We start from the raw sequence: 18,794 nt of genomic DNA, 5'->3' as shown, positions 1-18,794 counted from the left end.
GCTGAAGTGTTGTGCATGTTTTATTCCTGTTCAATTGCATGTTTGTTCTTTTTGAACAGTTGACTCAAAAGAGGCTCCTGGCATGATTAGGGCATTCCTGAAGGGAGAGCATTTTAATAGAGCCCAGGAAATGGTTGGGGTGTCTGGATTGGGCCATGGGACAAACGCTACTTGGGACTCCTATGAATGCATCCTGCCCTGTGCTCTTTAGAGGAAGATACATCTGCACCAATAAATATATACCGTACTAAATGTTTTCTTCTTCTTTTGTTTCCCTAAAGGATTGACATGACTGTGAAAGGAAATCCCTAACTTCCTTGGCAAAGTGCAGAAGAGAATTTTCATTTGTTTGGTGTGCCTGGGCCTCGAGGATGGGGACAATTTGGGTTTCTCATTTGAGCACAATCCTCCAGGATGACTCTTTTCATGAGGCTTGTTGGTGCAAGAATAGTTCCTGGTAGATTGCAACCTTTGTTCTCTGATCACTCAGTGCCATTCAGAGTTTTCTGAAGTAAAATAAAAATATATATGGAGGGCTGCTGCTACTGCCAAATAGGCAGCAACGTGCAGATTCGTGCATTACCTTCAGAAGTGTTGCCTGCAATATGCATTTCCCCCCAGTTCTGAATTTTGCCATCAGTGTGCCTCATCCGTGATTCTGGACGTTTGATTTATTGTTCCATTTTGGCTTCAGCGTATTAACATATCTGTGCCAAGTTACATTAGAAATGTTAGTTTCCCTATAACAATGCCCCAGTCCAGTGGCTCCAGTGCATTGAGCTCAATGGGCTCAATTAGGCATGCAGAATTCTGTGCAAGGAGAGACTCCGATTGCTACCTTCCTTGCTTTATGAGAGAAAAACACACATTGCTTCTTAGAAGAATTTGGGGAGCTCGAGCTCACATGGAGCGTTACAAGTTCTTCAGAGACTTCACTGATCTTGGTTTGCCACCATTAGCTATAATTCCACTCCTTTGTTCCCCCAAAAATTCTTAGTATTTTTCTTTCTTTCACTATATCTCAATAACAGGCACTATGCAGGACTATTCTTGATCACAAAAGTGCTATGAATAACAAGGATGGAATGTTTTTCTTAATTTTATGTGTTGTTAAGGAAACAGGAAGTCCCCAGAGAAGGTAATGCTTGCAGAAGCAAAGGATACTCCTTGTATGAATGAGAATATGTATGGACCTCGGTGAAATCCCAGACTGAAAGGATGCAGGAAGAGAGGCAACATATGCTGAGGTCATCAGATAGTATGCTGAGATAACAGCCCCAAAGAGAAAATAAAGGTTCTCTTCTAATTTGATTGCGGTACCAGTTGTCATCACTAACAAAGTACCAAATTCAAATCTTCATGCTAACTAAAGTACTGGAAAGTAACAAACACCCCTCTGTTGAGAAAAAAGAACCCTAGCAATTCTAAAACACACTAGTTTATTTTCAAATGGTGGTGACAAATTAATTAATTTGCCAGACTGAAAATAGAATGCTGAGTTGTGTGGGTCTTATTTAATCAAAAAGTGGATGCTATTAGACATAACATGTTCATAGTAGCTTTTTGTAATAAATTTAGTCACTAGTTATTATCATCTTACTCCAGAAATATAGCTTCAAGTAGATTAAATCAATATCCTGTATTACTAATCATCATTTGTCATTAGTCATCTGTAGTCGTTATGACAGGCAGGGCTGGTAGTGGTTGCCATTATCTCCATTCACAAATAATTCACATTCACCTTGAACAATACGTTGTTTTATAGGGAAGGGACCAGTCTGCTGTCCAACATGCAAGGGGATGGGTGGCAGAAAGAGGGAAGCTGGGACCTTCTGCGGTCCATTATCAAAGCCATCACTGTTGGCAAGGGAGGTGCCACTGAAAATTGAATCAGCCCATATCTTCATGACTGCAACCCCTTTATCTTTCAACTTCTGCCACTAGTGTGTGTGTGATGGAAATTGAACATTGGGAATCCACTTACATATATACTGGTTTCGGAGCCAAAGGTTTGCATTCTCCAGCAGAAGGCACCTTCTGCCAATCCAATAGAAAGTGTCTTCTTCTAGTGGAGCAAGCTCCATCCATCAGAGGAAGAAAACCTTCAGATCCAACACAATAAGTTGGATTGTTTAAAAGGATTGAAATAGGTTCTGTCAACAGAAAGAAATGAAGGAAATAAGAAAGGTCTGTAGTTAAATGTCATGGAACAAATTATATTTTTGCAGTGTATCTGAGGTTCCTTGTTTGACATCAGTTTTTACGCTGCCTGTGTTTCTTCCTTAATCTAAGCTTGAAGAAGTTCCAAGAATGACACATGCCCTGTGTGGTGCCAGTCCCATAAAGTGCTGAGCACTGATTCTTATACAAGAGTGGAACCCAGCTTAGCACTTGACATTTTATGTCATCCTGTATAATGATAATTTGAAAATTGGATTGTTCTTTAGAAGAAATTCTACTTCAGATGCCATGGTTTAACAGACAGAGGTTTGAGTTACCTTCCAGATGCTGAGAGTGTTCCCAGTCTAAATTTTTCAATGCCTCCCATGAACTCGTATTCTTCACAGACATTAGGACTATGCAATGCAGTACAAGAGTGATGGTGAATATTGGTCTTTTGCCCTTGTACTATGTTTGTAGTAGAAAGCAAGCATTTTGAAGGGTATGTTAATGTGCAATTTTGCCATGGGGTTCCCTTATAAGATCCTTTTACTCTGAAGATATTAATAGGAAAATGAACCTTGTGGTGACTCTTCTACCTCAGAAACAGTCATATGAATTATCTCCCGATTGTGATGAAAGAAGAACATTATCCCTGTTTCCTGCTTAGCCTTGGATTTGAAAACTCATAGAATCAAAGTGATATAGGTTCTTAGATCTAGAAGTAAATTCAGAACTGATGATGGTCATATGAGACAATGGTAACAGTGCAGGGTTCCCTCCACCAACACGTTTAATGCATGGCAGTACTTACTCTTCTCAATCAATCACTTGCTGTGCTAATGAGCACATGGAGATTATCTGTCTGCAGAGGGACTCCCATTACATTTAGTGGAGGAAGCTGTGTTGCATATACATTTTGTTGTGTGTTTGCAGTTGCTTCTCTCTATTGAAGTAAATGGTCACAAGAACTCGGTATGTGCACTGGTATATGGAGCTCTGGACTGGGGTAGATATCTACAGGGTGCTTGTGTGTACTACTGAATTTATGTTACGGGGCGTTTTGTCAACTGCACTGTGCTATCTGCCACAATACTATCTGCCCTGTTGAGCTAATGGAGCTGACAGCTCTGCTTCTGTGTACTAAGCTCTTGCAATCTGAAAGTATTAATACTGTACCTTGTTTTGGGGAGATGCTGTGTGATAATTTAAATAGTGCAAGTCTATGATGTTTAAATGTGAAAATGTGTTTTCGAAAACATTTTAGTCACAATATAACACAATGTTGTGCTCTTATTCCCCCTGATTTCACTTACATTAATTGTGCCTAACTCGAGTGTTGGACTGGGGCCCTTGGGATTAGCCCTTTCAAGTTGGGTTGCCAAATAATAAGCCCGGCATCTTATTATGCCTTTAAACAACTGCTTAATCTGCAGAAATCAACAAGAGATGAAGCTTTACATACATAGTGATAAACATTATCACTTGCAAATTGCTTTAAGGGCACAGCTGCAAGTACCAGTTTAAATGCTGGCAATTTTGCTTCCCAATGTTTTTGGCACTAACATTCCAGTGTTCAAAATGGCAATTATTTTTAGATGTTCCATCTTTCTTACATATTGATCCAATGCATGTTTACTCAGAGGTAAAACCCACTGATCCTGTGAGGCTTATACTCCCTAGTAAGGAGTGCAGCCTTACAATCCAGTCCCGGGCAGAGTTACTCCACATATGACCAGGCTACTTATGCCATAGCTATGAATTACTGACATTATTTGCCCCTTGTCAAATAATGGAAAATATGGTGACATTACTGCAATTTGCTTGTAAGGCATTGATGGTTAAGAAGGTGTATAAGACAAATGTCTTGTTAAAAACAAATTGTCTTCTTCAACTTAAAGAACAAAGTGCTATTGGCTTGTTAATATATATTTTTAGAATTTTATTCTTTCCAAAAAAAGTATAAGTATGTCAGTTGCATATTATACTAATTACTACCTAGCAATGTTCAGCAAAAACTGTTATTTCTTTTAAAAATAAATTCAAATACTTACACTCAAGTAAACTTTTTAATGCATAGAGTTTCCCTTCCTCATGTATCTAAGTGCTCATAATTAAGCATTACTTAGGGCCTTTCTAGGTTTTCTTTGTGTGGTTTCTTAGTTACTGTGGCAGATTCAGATGTCAAAAAGATATGTTGTGGGTTAATTGCATTGTTATGATTATTTTATTACTGAGCAAATTATATTCCCCCTCTTCAGTTCATGGACCAGCAGAAACTACATGTTTGTGCAGTTTGGACTGGGAGCACATTTATGGAACCTATTGGCTAGTGCCCTGGAGGTCAATGGTGATGAACATGACTCCCCCATTCTCTCCATACAATTTTGTGATATTTTAAATATATGGAGCATGATACAAAAAATATCAGAATACCCTGCTGGATCATATCAAAGGCCCGCCTATTTTAGCATCCTATTTTTATAGCGACTAACTGGATGCCTCTTCCGGGAAGCCTTCTGCAAGCAGGACCTGAGTGTAACTACACTTTCCTGTTCTGCAGCAACCAGTTTTCAGAGGTAGCACAAACTGTTACAGCTTGTAGCCATTACAGATAGACCTATCCTCATGAATTTGTCTAAACCCCTTTTAGTACCATCCAAAGTGGTAGCCATTACTATGTCTTGTGGCAGCAAATCCCATACATTTAACTATGTGCCATATGAACAAGTACATCCTTTTGTCTGCCTTTGATCTTTGTTGGATGAGCCTGGGTCATGCAAGAGAGGAAGAAAAATGTCCACTTTATCCACACCAGGCATCATTTTACACACATTTACCATGTCCTTCCCCCTTGCCTTTTTTAAAGAAATAAAGAGCTCCAAATGCCCCAATCATTCCTCATAATGGGTATTGTTCCACCTCTCTGGTTATTTTTGGTTTTCCAGCTCTGCAATGTCCTTTTTGATGTGTACTAACCAGAACTGAACACAGTAGTCCAAATGCGGTTGTACCAAATAGCCAAAATTAAGGAGTTCAAAGACCCTTTGATCTTAGTAAGAGTGATTTAGGCATATGCTTTAACTCAGTTAAGATGGTTGGATTTTCAAATACTTTACTTTGGCTGGATCATATCTTTATGCTACATGTTTTAAAATTCTTTACTTAAAAAAAAACTTTTGCAGAGGCTATTCCCCTTTTCACCTGGAGGATCTACTACCTTCTCTGCATAATGTCAGGAATGGGGTATTTTGCCACTAGCCCTAGGCTGGGGCTAGTGGTACGGCTACTATTACGAATGCTAATAAGAACAATATGGATTTCTCCTGTTATCTGGAAAGGCCCTAATGCACTATTCATTTTGTTCAACTCTGCTAACAAAATTGTTTAGATTAAGCAATATAATATGTAATATCAGTATATGTACAATATGTATGTATGAATCAGAAATAAAGAGCTTACAATCCAGTAGCAAAAAATAGTTTTGCCCTAACTTCTTAAAGGGAACTCCCCCGTATGCTTCAGTGCCTGGATGCAGTGGTGGGCTGGATGAGGACCAATAAACTGAATCCCTGTGGGTGGGGGGCTCCCAGATCTGGGAATTGGGCATTTTGCCTCTTCTGCTTGGGCTTGCACTCCTGAAGGAGCAAGAACATAGTTTGAGAGTCCTCCTGGATGTGCATGTGGTCACACTGCGAAAGAAAGCTTTTCACTAGCTGTGGCTTCTACACAAGCTGTGGCTTTTCCTGGACACGGACATCCTTGCTGTGCTGGCCCCGTGGGAATGAAAATTATATAGAGATTGCCCATATGGGATAATTAATAAAATAATTGTGCTGGATATCTACATCCAGATATGTGGGGCAAGTAAATTCCAGGAAGAGAGAGAGCAGAGTGTTAAAGCCACAAAAGCAAGCAGCAGTGTAGCATAGACTGTTAAACATTTTAAATATCCTGTTTAAGTTGCTTAAAGTGCTTCCCATTTCTACCCCTCTCACAATGAACAGACCTCACCATTAAATTGCTTTACTTACAAGCCCCAAAGATCAGATTCGTGCATTATTCTATGCAATGGCAAGAAGAACACAAGTATAACGTTATTGGTTTACAAAAAACAGAAAAATACTTCTGAGCACGCAGTCTGGGTTTGAAGTGCAGAAGCCCAGTTGGCTGGTTGGCTTCACATAGAAGAGAGTGAACAAAGGAAGCTTCACTTCCTTCTTCACCAGAGATGAGGAGGTGAGACCTAATTGAGTCTAGGAATACACTTCTGTGTCTTAACCCTTTCGTGAATTAACTAGCCCCCGTATTTTTTGCTCCATAAGACACACTTTTCCCCCTCCTAAAAAGGGGAAATGTCTGTGCGTCTTATGCACGGGACGGCAGAGGGATCCCTCAGCTGTCGCTGCAGTCGCGAGCTGAGAGATGCCTCTGCAGTTGGACCCATGGCTCCCGTCTGTCGCTCGCTGTGAAGCAAGCAGAGCAAGAGCCGCTGACATGCTCTGCGCATCTCTCACTATTCTTGCCTTAAAGCAAGAGCCACGGAGAGCGTGTCAGCGGCTCTTGCTCTGCTAGCTTTGCAGCAAAGCGGGAGGAGGGACGGACGGGAGCACCTTCCGCCCCCTCCTCCCGCTTCGCTGTAAAGCAAGCAAAGCACCTGTCCCAGTGTCTCCTCCTCTTCTTGTTCCAGCGTCGCCTCACTTTACAGCGAGGGAGGGGGAGGGATGGGCAAGCAAAGTGAGAGCTGCGCAAAGCGGGACAGAAGCCATGTAAGCGGCTCTCGCTTTGCTTGCTTTAAAGCAAAAAAAGCAAGAGTCGCTTACACGCTCTGCGCAGAATTTTTTTTCTTGTTTTCCTCCTCTAAAAACTAGGTGTGTCTTATGGTCAGGTGCGTCTTATGGAGGGGGTCTTATGGAGGGGGAAATGCGGTATATTTGACTGCAATTTCCCAAAACTCAAACATTGGTAGCCTCAAGACTCGGTTGCTATAGTGCACTGTAAGTAGATCTGTCATTAATATTGGTTTGGAATATTATCCTGCAAGGCCCTAAACAATTTGGACCAGATTATCTGAGAGAACACCCCCCATGCAGAGCTGCCTGGTCATTAACATCATCTACAAGAGCCGTCTTGGTTCTGCCTGCAGACATTAGCATCACACTGACCTTAATAAGACTTCTTTCTAAGTAAGGTAACATATGATTGCAGCCCAATCCAGTGTAGGATTACGTGTGCCTAAACTCACTGAAACTGCAGAGAATTTGGTTGCACGTTGCTTTGAAACAGATGTTTCCATTTCAGCAGTCACTAAGCTGCAAGAAGACTGATATGAAGTAAAATTACTGGGCCCAATTCACACTAAGCACAAGTCTCTTCTGCTGAACTTTGCCAACCTAACCATTCAGGATCTGCAACCTACAGGAGTGCCAGGAATGCGTTGGGGAGGAAAGGTCAATAGCAAGGTACTGGCAGGAGATCTGTGTGGGAAGAGGAAGCACAGCTGTGTGCCTGCCAGTTCTTTGCACAAGGATAATTACAGGATAATTCATGGAAACAACAGTAAAGTATTTGCTATGTCTAGCAGCTAATATTTATGCCTGCCCCTCTTACTGCCTGCTGCTTCACTTTCTCTTCCCTTATCTTTACTGCATCTGTGAGTATGGGGGGCATGTAACAGAGGTGGCATCTTGAATTCTCATTCATAAGTTTGGTCTTTCATTTCCCTTCTGAGTAATTTCCTTGAAATTCAGGTGGAGTGGAGGATGTGCAGCTTCAAAAGAGGATAGAGCTCCTTTAGTTGTGTAGAAAAGGGGATTTTAGCAGGTGAAGTTTCATATGCAGCACGACAAACTGCCTGGCAAAATCACCTCTCCTCCAACTTTTTAGACAAGGTTTGACAACACAAGAGTCTTGTCCTTTGCTGTGTGCATTAACTTTATTGAGATGTAATTTCTAATGTGCAATTTGAAGATGCCCAAGATTCTTGATTAGAATAGCTATCTTGGCTGCTGCCAGAAGCAGCAATACTTCAAGAATCTTGGGTGCGTGTTACTCTGAGAGTAAACACAAAACTTGCTCTATATTGGATTGTTCCCACAAGAAAACTTCCATAATTTTTAAAAATCATGAATTTCTGGTTATTCTGTTTATTCTAGTTATTCAGAGAAATAATTTATGCCAGGTCAGATTTTGTTAATCTAGCTCAGCATTGCCAGGACCGATGGGCAGCCATTTTTTAAGGTGTTTGCCAGGGACACTTCACTTGGCTCCTTCTGCATGCAAAACATCTGCTCTACCAGCTGACCTCTGGTCCCTTCCCTGGCATCAGGGTCCTAGGACAGGTACTCAAGTTTAGCTGTGAAGTCCACTATTATTAAGTCCACAAATTTAGAAGTATTATGCATGCCTCGTGTGTTGTTCATGCTTGTGACTACTACCCAAGACATAAGTTTGTGATCCTAAACATGCCTATGCAGAACAAAATCTTACTGAATTCAATGGGACTTGCTCTCTTATCAGCTGCTGCTTGAGAATGTCTAGTTTCATTTAAAGCAGGGGTGGGAAAGAGAGTTGATTTCCCCCCTTCAGTTCTGCACATACAGAGCTGCTAGAAAACACCAATTTCCTGGGGAAACGTCCTTACTTTTGTGTTAAGAGGTTTTTAAGGGTTTGTTTCCTGGTATTAACTACAAACCACTAGCTTGAAAGAGAGCTGCCTGATGGTTGATGACAGTGTGGCCTGACTCTCAAGTATATCATATTGTTTGATGCTTCCCACCCCCTCAATAAATGCATTAAAATACACTGCATGCTTTATACATGCCTCTAATATCTGGTAGATGAAATAGAAACATGTAGGATTCTCCCCCTTTAAAAGGAAAACAAAAACAACAGCCACATTAACAATAAAAAACCTCTCTCATATGTTTGATAATGTGGATTCTTTTTTGGTGATCACTTGTAGCCAAGTAAGATTGTCTTCCCTAAACATGGTTTCCAAAAGTGAGTCCATAAGTGCTCTGGAGGCCAATTCTGGATCCACACGTCCTTCCACAGTGGGGACTTAGGTTTCCGGGCGAGAGTTGAGGGTTTGCCAAGCGTGCCTTCCTCTTAGCGCGTTTCTCCCTTTCGTCCTGAGTTTGAGTGTCTTCAAAGCCCATGACACCTTTGGTCAAGGCTGTTCTCCAACTGGAGCACTCGCAGGCCAGTGTTTCCCAGTTGACAGTGTTTATACTACATTTTTAAAGATTTGCCTTGAGAGAGTCTTTGAACCTCTTTTGTTGACCACCAACATTACATTTACCATTTTTAAGTTCAGAATAGAGTAGTTGCTTTGGAAGACGATAATCAGGCATCTTCACATCATGACCAGTCCAATAAAGTTGATGTTGAAGAACCATTGCTTCGACACTGGTGATCTTTGCTTCTTCCAGTACACTGGCATTAGTTTGCTGGTCTTCTCAGGTGATGTGTAAAATTTTTCGGAGGCACAGTTGATGGAATCTTTCGAGGAGCTGGAGATGGCGTTTTTAAGTGGTCCATGTTTCACAAGCATACAGTAAGGTTGGTAATGCAATAGCTTTGTAAACAAGCATTTTGGTTTCCCTGCATATGTCCCAGTCCTCAAACACTCTGAGCTTCAATCAGGAGAAAGCCGCACTTGCAGAGCTCAGGCAATGCTGGATTTCAGCATCAATGTCTGCCCTTGTGGAAGGATAACTGCCCAGGTAGGACTATGACCATGAATGTTTAAGCCACTATAAATCTGCTAACTTTTGAACTCTTCATTTTCACTTTAACAGGCTAACTCTGCTACCTTCAGGAGCTTGGCTGGATGGCATTAGCCACTCTTGAGTTTTGTTACAATAGGGTGATTAACAGCACCATCTTATACATGTTTACTCAACAGTAAGTCTCACTAAATTCAATGGGACTTGCTCTCTAGCAAGTGACTGTTGGATTGCAGCCTAATGAATCCTATAGTGTTGCCTGTATTAAGCAGATTTCAGCATGCAATGCCATGCTCAGGTTAGAACTTACAGTAATCCAACCTACTTACAAGTAGCTTTCCATGAAAGAAACAGCTAACTTGAGTAGATGGTGCTGTAGCTACTGACTGGAAAGCTGATTGCTGGCTAATAGGAGAGGATAGTTGGTTAAAGTTTCATCTGTGAGTGCTAATGATGAGATATGATATCCTGATAGCTGGGGACCTTTTTCCAGTGGTTGGAAACAGGAGCCCTTCAGATGTTTTGATCTACAATTCCTCTTAGCCTCAGCCAGCTTGGCCAATGGACCATTGACATGAAGGGAATTATAATTAAAAGCGACTGGAGGCCGCTGGGTTGAGGAAGGCTGTATAAGAGCATGGAGATGGTGAAAACACCTTCTATTTAAGGGAGAGAGAAAAGCAATAAAATACAGCCCAGTTTTCACTTTGAGTTCTGCTTGCATATTCGTAAATAAAACTAATATTAATGTCACCAGTGGCCTCATCTAGAAACTAAATCCCGTAGTGAGGTTTCTGTAACCTCCCCTACACCTGGGGAAGTGGGCACTGCATAATGTATGTTCTTGATGAAGATGGCAGATGTTTGAAGCAGAAGCCACATACCAGGGATGGGGAATGTGCAGCCACCCAAAGGTCACAGGACAACACTCATAGCCCTCACTGTTGGGCCACACTGGCTTTGGCTGATGGGAGTTGAAGTCCCAACAACCTCTGGGAGTCCAACTGGCTCACACACTTTGATCCTATTCCTGATGCAGAATTTCAGTTCTGATGAAGACACAAGCAGAGGGTGGGAGAGGCATGCACTAGCCTGGCACTGGCATAGAGAGAAGCATCCTCACATATATGGACATGGAAACGAGGGAAGGGGAAAGCGGATGGGTAGTGATAACTGGAAAGAGATAATGAAGCAGGAAGCCAAGCCAACAAACTAAAGAGAGGTTAACTGGGACAAAGTGAGACGGAAGTAGGCTGCTGAGAGAAGAATGAGACAGTGGGTGGAATTCAACATCACACTTCCTTTGGTTGCATCAGTGCAATCATTTCAGCTTGTCTGAGAGAACATTCCTTCCTCCCCCCCCCCTGCAGTTTAGGAGGTTCTCCAGACACACACACACCGAGCCATTTTGGGGAGGAGGGGGGGAGCCCTGTTGTGCTGGTAACTTTAGCATACCTATGTAGTTGAATCTGGGCTGTAATAAGGATTGGGGAGGGTGGCTAAAGGGAGCCCATAGGGAAAAAGCTTTGCATACATGGGGCAGGCTTAGTCATAATGACACTGGGAGTAAAGACATTCTAACAGAAGTGGTTTGGACACTCATTCAGTGCATTCTGAGGCATTCATTTTCAGAACAGATGACATCTTCTAAAACTTTTTCCAGCTGGAACTTCTGCTTCTTTTCACCCAGACAAAACTAGCCAGCATTTCCTGAAGCTTTGTGTGTTAAAGGGAGAGGACGAAAGAGAGAGTGCATGGATCATACAAGGTGAGGGCCCACCATTTTCTCCTGCCCAGCAAACCATAGGCACCCTAAAAGAAGAACATCACGCAAAAGCAGCACACAGCAGTATTTTTATGGGGCCTCTTTCATTCCAAACTTTCAAACACACAACTTGCCTCAATAACGTGGAAAGTATGTATCTCAAGTCTCCAAGAGAGATAATGCAACTTGTGGGTCTCATTCCTGGTCTTCCTAAAAAACAGGCACGTTTACACAATGTCCCCTGAATATGTCTTCCAGATTTCATCTCTGCATCCAACACAGCTATTGCTTTACAAAGTGCAGTCTTACATATGGAATGCTAAATGGGCAAATTAAACCAAAAGCTTTGTTGCACTTAGTTAATAACTTGAACATTTGCCTATTTCTTATTGTCATTTATTTTAGCTCTGGCTTTTGTTTGTGCCTGAGCACTAGTTGGGGCTGCTTTCTTACTCTCTTTTCAAAAGACGGTTTTCCTCAAGAGCTAATTTTTGCCAATCAGTTTCCAGGTAATCCCAGATTCCTAGTGTTAGGAGAATGGAATGAACTCATCTCAATATATAAAACATATCGAAGCATATACATTGCACTTCAAAGAAAGCTCTCACCCTGTCATTTCTTATTAGCTTCTGGCTTTTGTAGACTGCATTCTAGGGTTGCTGCAACAGCTGTTATAAACTAGTCAGATATTAAAAGGTCAGCTTGCTTTCTGGTTAACTATCTCACCAAGTGGCATATCAACCAGAACATCTGATCACAGGAACAAACTGTTGGCACCCGTCTGTGTTGGGAGACAATGGAGGAGAGTCCCTTTGGGGGTGAAGTCAAACTGTTGGAAGGTTACAGCACCTGCTGTGGCTCTAGAGACTGAAAAGGAAAAAACTGCATCCAGATGTTTCAGTAAGAGTTTCCTTGAAAATAATGCTACAGAGTTTTTTCAGTTAGGTTTTTAGTTTCACCTACCAAATGTTGTAATCAGCATCAGATAGCATAGCCAATGGTTAGGGATGATGGGAGTTGTAATGGAATAACATCTGGAAAGCCATAGGTCCATGACATGTACTCACTGTACTTGAGTAACTATGGGCGAGATTTGTCATCATGGGTAGGATTTTCATCTAAATCATGAGGGGAGTGTGTACAGCAGGCTCCAGAAGGTAAAAGGTAAAGGACCCCTGGTCCAGTCAAAGGTGACTATGGGGTGCAGTGTTCATCTTGCTTTTCAGGCCAAGGGAGCCAGCGTTTGTCCACAGACAGCTTTCCGGGTCATTTGGTCAGCAGGACTAAACCGCTTCTTGCACAACAGGACACTGTGATCAGGTCGGCAGTTCAAATCTGCGCAACAGGGTGAGCTCCTGTTGCTTTGTCCCAGCTTCTGCCAACCTAGAAGTTCCAAATCACATCAGTCAAGTAGGTAAATAGGTACCACTGCAGCAGGAAGATAAACAGCATTTCTGTGCGCTCTGGCTGCTGGAGATGTGCAACTTAGAGGGTGGAGCTAAATGCATGAGCCATCCCACTCCATTTCACCACACTTGCTCCCTTCAGGCAATAAATGCCTGAAGAAAGCTAAAGTGTAACCCAAATGGTTAAAATATATAGACAACTGAAATGAGGTTTTATATACATGTGTACATATCTTCCTAAAAATGGGGAACTAAATGTGCATCCTAAGGCACTTCCACACATGAAAGCTGACATTTGGTACACACGTAATCCAAGGCATCCTGTTTCCTAAAGAAGACTGAAAACCACACATCTGTATATCTAAATAAAACTGAGGAAACATGCTTCATAATACAAGCAGCAATCCAGCCCTGAGCAAAACCCTGATTTAAACCATGGTATTTCTAAATACTTATGGATAAGGAATTGTTACCATGGACTACTTTTCTCCTCCTCTGTCAATTTACACATCACTTTCACAGCTACTATCTAACATGAGGTAGTTTTTCCAGGCCAATAGTTTCATATAACACCTGGAGGGCATAACATTGATTAATTCTGCGCACCAACCACAGAGCAGTAGCATAGGAAGGCAGGGGCAAGGCACATTGGGCATGGGGGGGGGGGTCTGCAGGGTGGTGTCTCCTAAGAAAAGCTCAGCAACTTTGGCCGGTCTCAGACGACAGGGGTTGCTACACCACTGATACAAAGTATTCTTTTCAGCTTAGGTGACAAAAATCAAATCAATCTGCAGCATGGGTTTACAGGCATCAAAAACTAAGCAGTTTATTACTAGGTACAGTGGTACCTCGGGTTAAGAACTTAATTCGTTCTGGAGGTCCGTTCTTAACCTGAAACTGTTCTTAACCTGAAGCACCACTTTAGCTAATGGGGCCTCCTGCTGCCGCCACACAATTTCTGTTCTCATCCTGAAGCAAAGTTCTCAACCCGAGGTACTATTTCTGGGTTAGCGGAGTCTGTAACCTGAAGCATCTGTAACCTGAAGCATCTGTAACCAGAGGTACCACTGTATAACCAATCAATAATCAAGGAGTTAAAAAAAACAACCCAGCTTTTGCCTCTGAGAGAAGCTAGTATTTTCATTTTGGCCTTATATCAATCCCATCTGCAATCTGGACTAGAGAAGAATGCTCTCATTCATTGAATCACTCCCATTTATTAGCCTCTTAAAAGTTTTCCATGATTTAAAGTTTCAGGACTTTTCTTTTAAAAATAAAATAATGTTTTTCTTTTAAATTAATGCTATGTACATTACTATGAAGCCTGAAATGTGGCTGCCAGCCTGTTCTTTTACAGCAGGACTTACACCAATATTTCCAGTCTCACTTTCCATTTGTAGAGAAGTTCAGGCTCGGCGTGCAAAGGAAACACGCTCTCAGGAGCCGATTTGGGACCAAGACATATGAAAATATATAGTTCCCTCCCTGTTAACAGAAGAGCATTCTCAGTGTGGCTTAGACACATGATCCCAAGGACCACAGCAACCTGGTATTTAATTAAAAATATCAAGAACACAAGTTTCCCAACACCCAAAAATGTAGGGTCTCATTAATAGTTGCCAAAAGAAACAAAGAAGTCTCTGTTGCCTGCCCACAGTAAATACTTTCAAGGCCTCCTTTCAGTAAAGTCTATATATGCCATGGGCACATATACACTTTAAGGGTAAATCTCACTGTGTGAATAAGCTAATGTCTGAAATGTACCCCATGCTAGTCAATATTAAGTTTTAGGCCCATTTGGTGGACTGGAACTCAGAATGCTTTTCCTTTTCTCCATGCAAGGCTAGTGTTGCCCTAATTATCCTCCACTCTTTTCCTAATTTCTGCATCATCCTAGAACTCAAAAGCCTTTCTTAGGGTGTAATCCAGTGGTTTTCATCCAGTGTGCCATGGCACCCTGGGGTGCCTTGAATGATGGCCAGGGGTGCCACGGGCAACACTGGCCTCTGTCCCTCTTTCCTTCCCTCCCTCCTCTGATAATGTCTCAGATCTTTGCCTCCTAAAAGCTTGCACAGCCGTTATTGCAGCATCCCTGATTACAAGCTCCGCAGGCGAATGGTGCCTCTGGGGCAGGCCAGGGGGTGCTGGTTGCCAGGAGCAGAGGCGGCCTCAGAGTAAGCAAGCAATCAAGTGGGAGCCCAGCCAGCCAGTCCACCAGCCCCTGCTGTTGGGAATGGACAGACAAGTCTGAGGCCCCTGTGGGGAAGTGTGAGGAGGCACCTCTCTTTGGGGCAGGGGGGCTGCCCAGAGGACTCCCAAGGAGAGGAGAAGAGGCTGAGGGAACCCTCCACAAAAGAGGGTGTTCAAGAAAGAGTGAAGGCTGCCAACTCTGCAGGCAAGGGGGGACATAACTGGGCTCCTGAGCCCCACAGGGGTGCCGCAGAAAGAATGTAGTTGGTTAAGGGAGCCGTGGACTCAAAAAGGTTGAAAACTGCTGGTGTAATCCAATTTTGAACTATGATGAGTTATCCATCTGCTCCGTACAAGCACTGCAGCTTGCCGGAGGGAGCAACCCCTATCTCCTCCTTCCCAGGTCCTGTTCTGGGGTCCCCCCAAGCCAATTTCCAGGGGTGCATAGGGAAACGTCCTTGCATGGCGCTTCTGTTGACAGTGCTTGTTAGGTGAATTGAACCCTCAAAGTTTAAGCAATGGACTATGACATTCTAAGATTCTGCTCGGTGCTATTTTTATAGAAAAAGAGGTGCCAGAACTTGCCATGAATGCCTCCCTTGTTCTCTTAGAATGGCAATGGCGCCCACCTGAGAGGGGCCAGAACTGAGTTCCAGTGAGTTCTGGCTGAAAAAAAGGTATTGATTTTGCTGTACTCAAAAGTGTACAGGAGTGGGTCTCAAACTTTTTCTCTGGGCCACTTTTTCAGAATAAAAATTCACTTGTGCCACACCAAATTTTTTATTGATAAGAAATACACTAGAAAACAATAAGAAACACCTCCTAGCAGTGCTTGATTTATAACATAGAACATGACAACTTTATAATATGATCATGGGACATAAAGAAAGTACAAAATAATGCAGCTATATAAGAACATGAACCATTCCCAAAATATGATTAGAAATGAGCCTCTTACATATGTACCTTAGGTATACAAGCTCAGCAAGGTGTGAAGTTGCTATTGCCAGGTAATCACATTTATTTTATGTCTAATTTGAGACCAATTCTCATCTCATCACAAAAAAAGCCTTGGTCTTGCTCTTATTTTGAAAAGATATCTATCCATAGGCTGAAAAAAATATTTTGATACACTGAAATGTTTAAATGTTTCTTTGATTGTCCTTGAATTTTCCTGGCACTCTTGCCATCCTCTCCCACCCCACCAACTTGTGTAGAGTATGAATATCCAACACAGAGCCCTCCTAGATGTTGTGGGGGCCGACTTCCATCAGCCCCAGCGAGTTGAGCCAAGAGGACACAATCTCAAAGCCTGGTAAGTGAGGCACTGGGCTTTGGGAAGGAGGCGTGAGGCTCCGACAGAGTCCTAGAGTACTCCTGCGTCCTCTCCAAAGTCGGCTTAGCATTTTTCCAGCTTTGGGAAAGAGGTGGGAGGGCGCTAGGACCCTGTAGAGCCCTCAGTGCCTCCTTACCTGACAGGGATATGGGGTATGTGCCAAATTTTGGCCTCAGGCAGGGCACCAAAGTACCAAAGTCCACCACTGATGTAACCATAAGGAACAGGTGTGCCACCAACATTGCTGTTGTAAACTCCAGTTTTTGCAGATCATTTTAACTTTTGTATTTTCAGCTCTTGGGAGTACACTGGGTACATTTCACACAGCTGTATATAGACAGACTTTACCACCATTGGTTGGTTGTTATCCTTTGCTTTATAAATCATCCATTCTTTAAAAAAAACGCATTCCAGTTCAACAAAAGCGGGGGAAATCTCTCTCTTTAACAGCACTGCAGCCATCTAGTTGTCATTTCCTCTTCTGCATCTGCTGATCTGGCCTGTGCACCGACATACTGTCAACTTCCATTAAGGCTTTAGATTGTGAATCTCTTCACTGAACAAGTACACACATTTCCTATACCTCATTTAAATAAACAATAGATTATCAGTTGGAAATATAGAATAGGACAACAAATATTCATATGGTCCTCTGTTTATTTGAACACAGCTTTCATTGATTTCACCAGAGAAGGAAAGCTCTTCAGAATCTGATTCATTGGTTGTAAGGGGAGAGCTCCCCCAGTGCAAAGGTTCTTCACATCAGCCTAACACTGATGTGGCAGATCATGATCATCATAAAACAGAGCTGAACAGAAAACAGAGACCCCTCTTTTCTCTTGAATGCAAAACTTTAGATACTGTTTTGCATGAGTCAAGGAAGCTAACCTCTTAATACAAAAATGAATCATATAAGTAAAAATGAAAGGCTGTTTTTGACTTCTGTGGTAGTTAAAATTGGCATGAAGATCAAATGCTTAAAAACAAAATGTTCTGTTTCCTATCATTTGTCTTTGCTTTAACAAGCACAGCTATTAAAAGAGGGACAACAGCATTTTATATATGCAGACAAACCCAGTGTGTTTGGATTAAGTATTTTATATTACAGTACAGGCACTGAAATCCACATTTCTCCATACTTTTCAAATTTATATTTTTGCAAACAGTATACTTCCCCCTCCTTGCAAGCAGTATAGTATATATGCAAAATCCCCCATATAGTGGTACCTTGGATTAAGAACTTAATTCGGTCCGGAGGTCCGTTCTTAACCTGAGGTACCACTTTAGCTAATGGGGCCTCCTGCCATCGTGCAATTTCTGTTCTCATCCTGAAGCAAAGTTAACCCGAGGTACTATTTCTGGGTTAGCAGAGTCTGAGGCGTCTGTAACCTGAGGTACCACTGTATTTGTAGCAACCACTCTTTAAAAAAAATATCACCACCCTGTTTGTTAGCTTTAAAACCACTGCAGAATCTTGATGAGTGTGGCAGATGCAAGTTGCAGAATTACACACATGTTCAGTATAACTTGGATACACTTCCCCAAGTATAGAACCCCAATTAAGATTCATAGTCTCACTGCTGCCTAACAGACTCTAGGTTGAAATAGCTGACTAATATAATGAGATACTTAATTATTTGAATTAGCAATTAGCATCATGTTGGGGATATTATATTTATTTTAAACATAGTACTAAAACTCAGATAAGAGAAGCCATTTTTTGTATTTTCTCTCACAATGTAGGAATCTGGAATCTAATTTATCATAGCTGGACATCACAGTCAAAATGGCTTAAAAATAACATGCTCAACTTCCTTTGGTATTGCAGAAGATCCAGATGGAAAAGATATACTAGTACAGGTTTAGTTGCAGAGCACCAGTATCAATTGCCTTTAGTTTTTATTCTCAGTGGCACAACCACAGTATGCTTACCAGGTCCAAGGAAACAATCACCACTTTTAAAGATAGCCTCTCTTCCCATTTGAAAGTTCCATTTTCAGCAAGTGAAACATACAGCTGGGCTGGTGATGTAGCCTTCGCTTTCAAGCAGTGATTAACTGAAGTTTTACTCAAAACTGTGCAAGATGCAGCAGAGATCTCCTTATAACCCTGAAGTTGTTTACCAAGACAAAATTTCACGGTTTGCAATAAAACTCTTGTTCTCCAGAACACCGGTCACTTTCTCATCTGTGCTGTGAGAGTGATGG

General features: G+C 42.0%; 1 protein-coding gene across 11 annotated transcripts in view; it reads left to right on the top strand.

Annotated features, from left to right (window-relative positions):
- PRUNE2 (prune homolog 2 with BCH domain) overlaps positions 1-5,639 on the top strand; it is a 160,010-nt gene extending 154,371 nt beyond the window's left edge. For all 11 annotated transcript variants that reach the window (XR_014502924.1, XR_014502925.1, XM_083403289.1 and 8 more), the window contains one exon: positions 282-5,639. Coding sequence is in view for 9 of the 11 variants with exons in the window: in XM_083403289.1 (XP_083259415.1) it covers positions 282-312 (31 nt within the window). In the remaining 2 variants the exon portion in view is untranslated. The remainder of the gene's footprint in view (positions 1-281) is intronic.
- The last annotated feature ends 13,155 nt before the right edge of the window (positions 5,640-18,794 follow it).

The sequence above is a fragment of the Podarcis tiliguerta genome (genome assembly GCF_965153285.1).
Source record: "Podarcis tiliguerta genome assembly, chromosome: 11".
In the NCBI taxonomy this organism is placed as follows: domain Eukaryota; kingdom Metazoa; phylum Chordata; class Lepidosauria; order Squamata; family Lacertidae; genus Podarcis; species Podarcis tiliguerta.
This window is presented reverse-complemented; position numbering and strand designations above follow the sequence as displayed.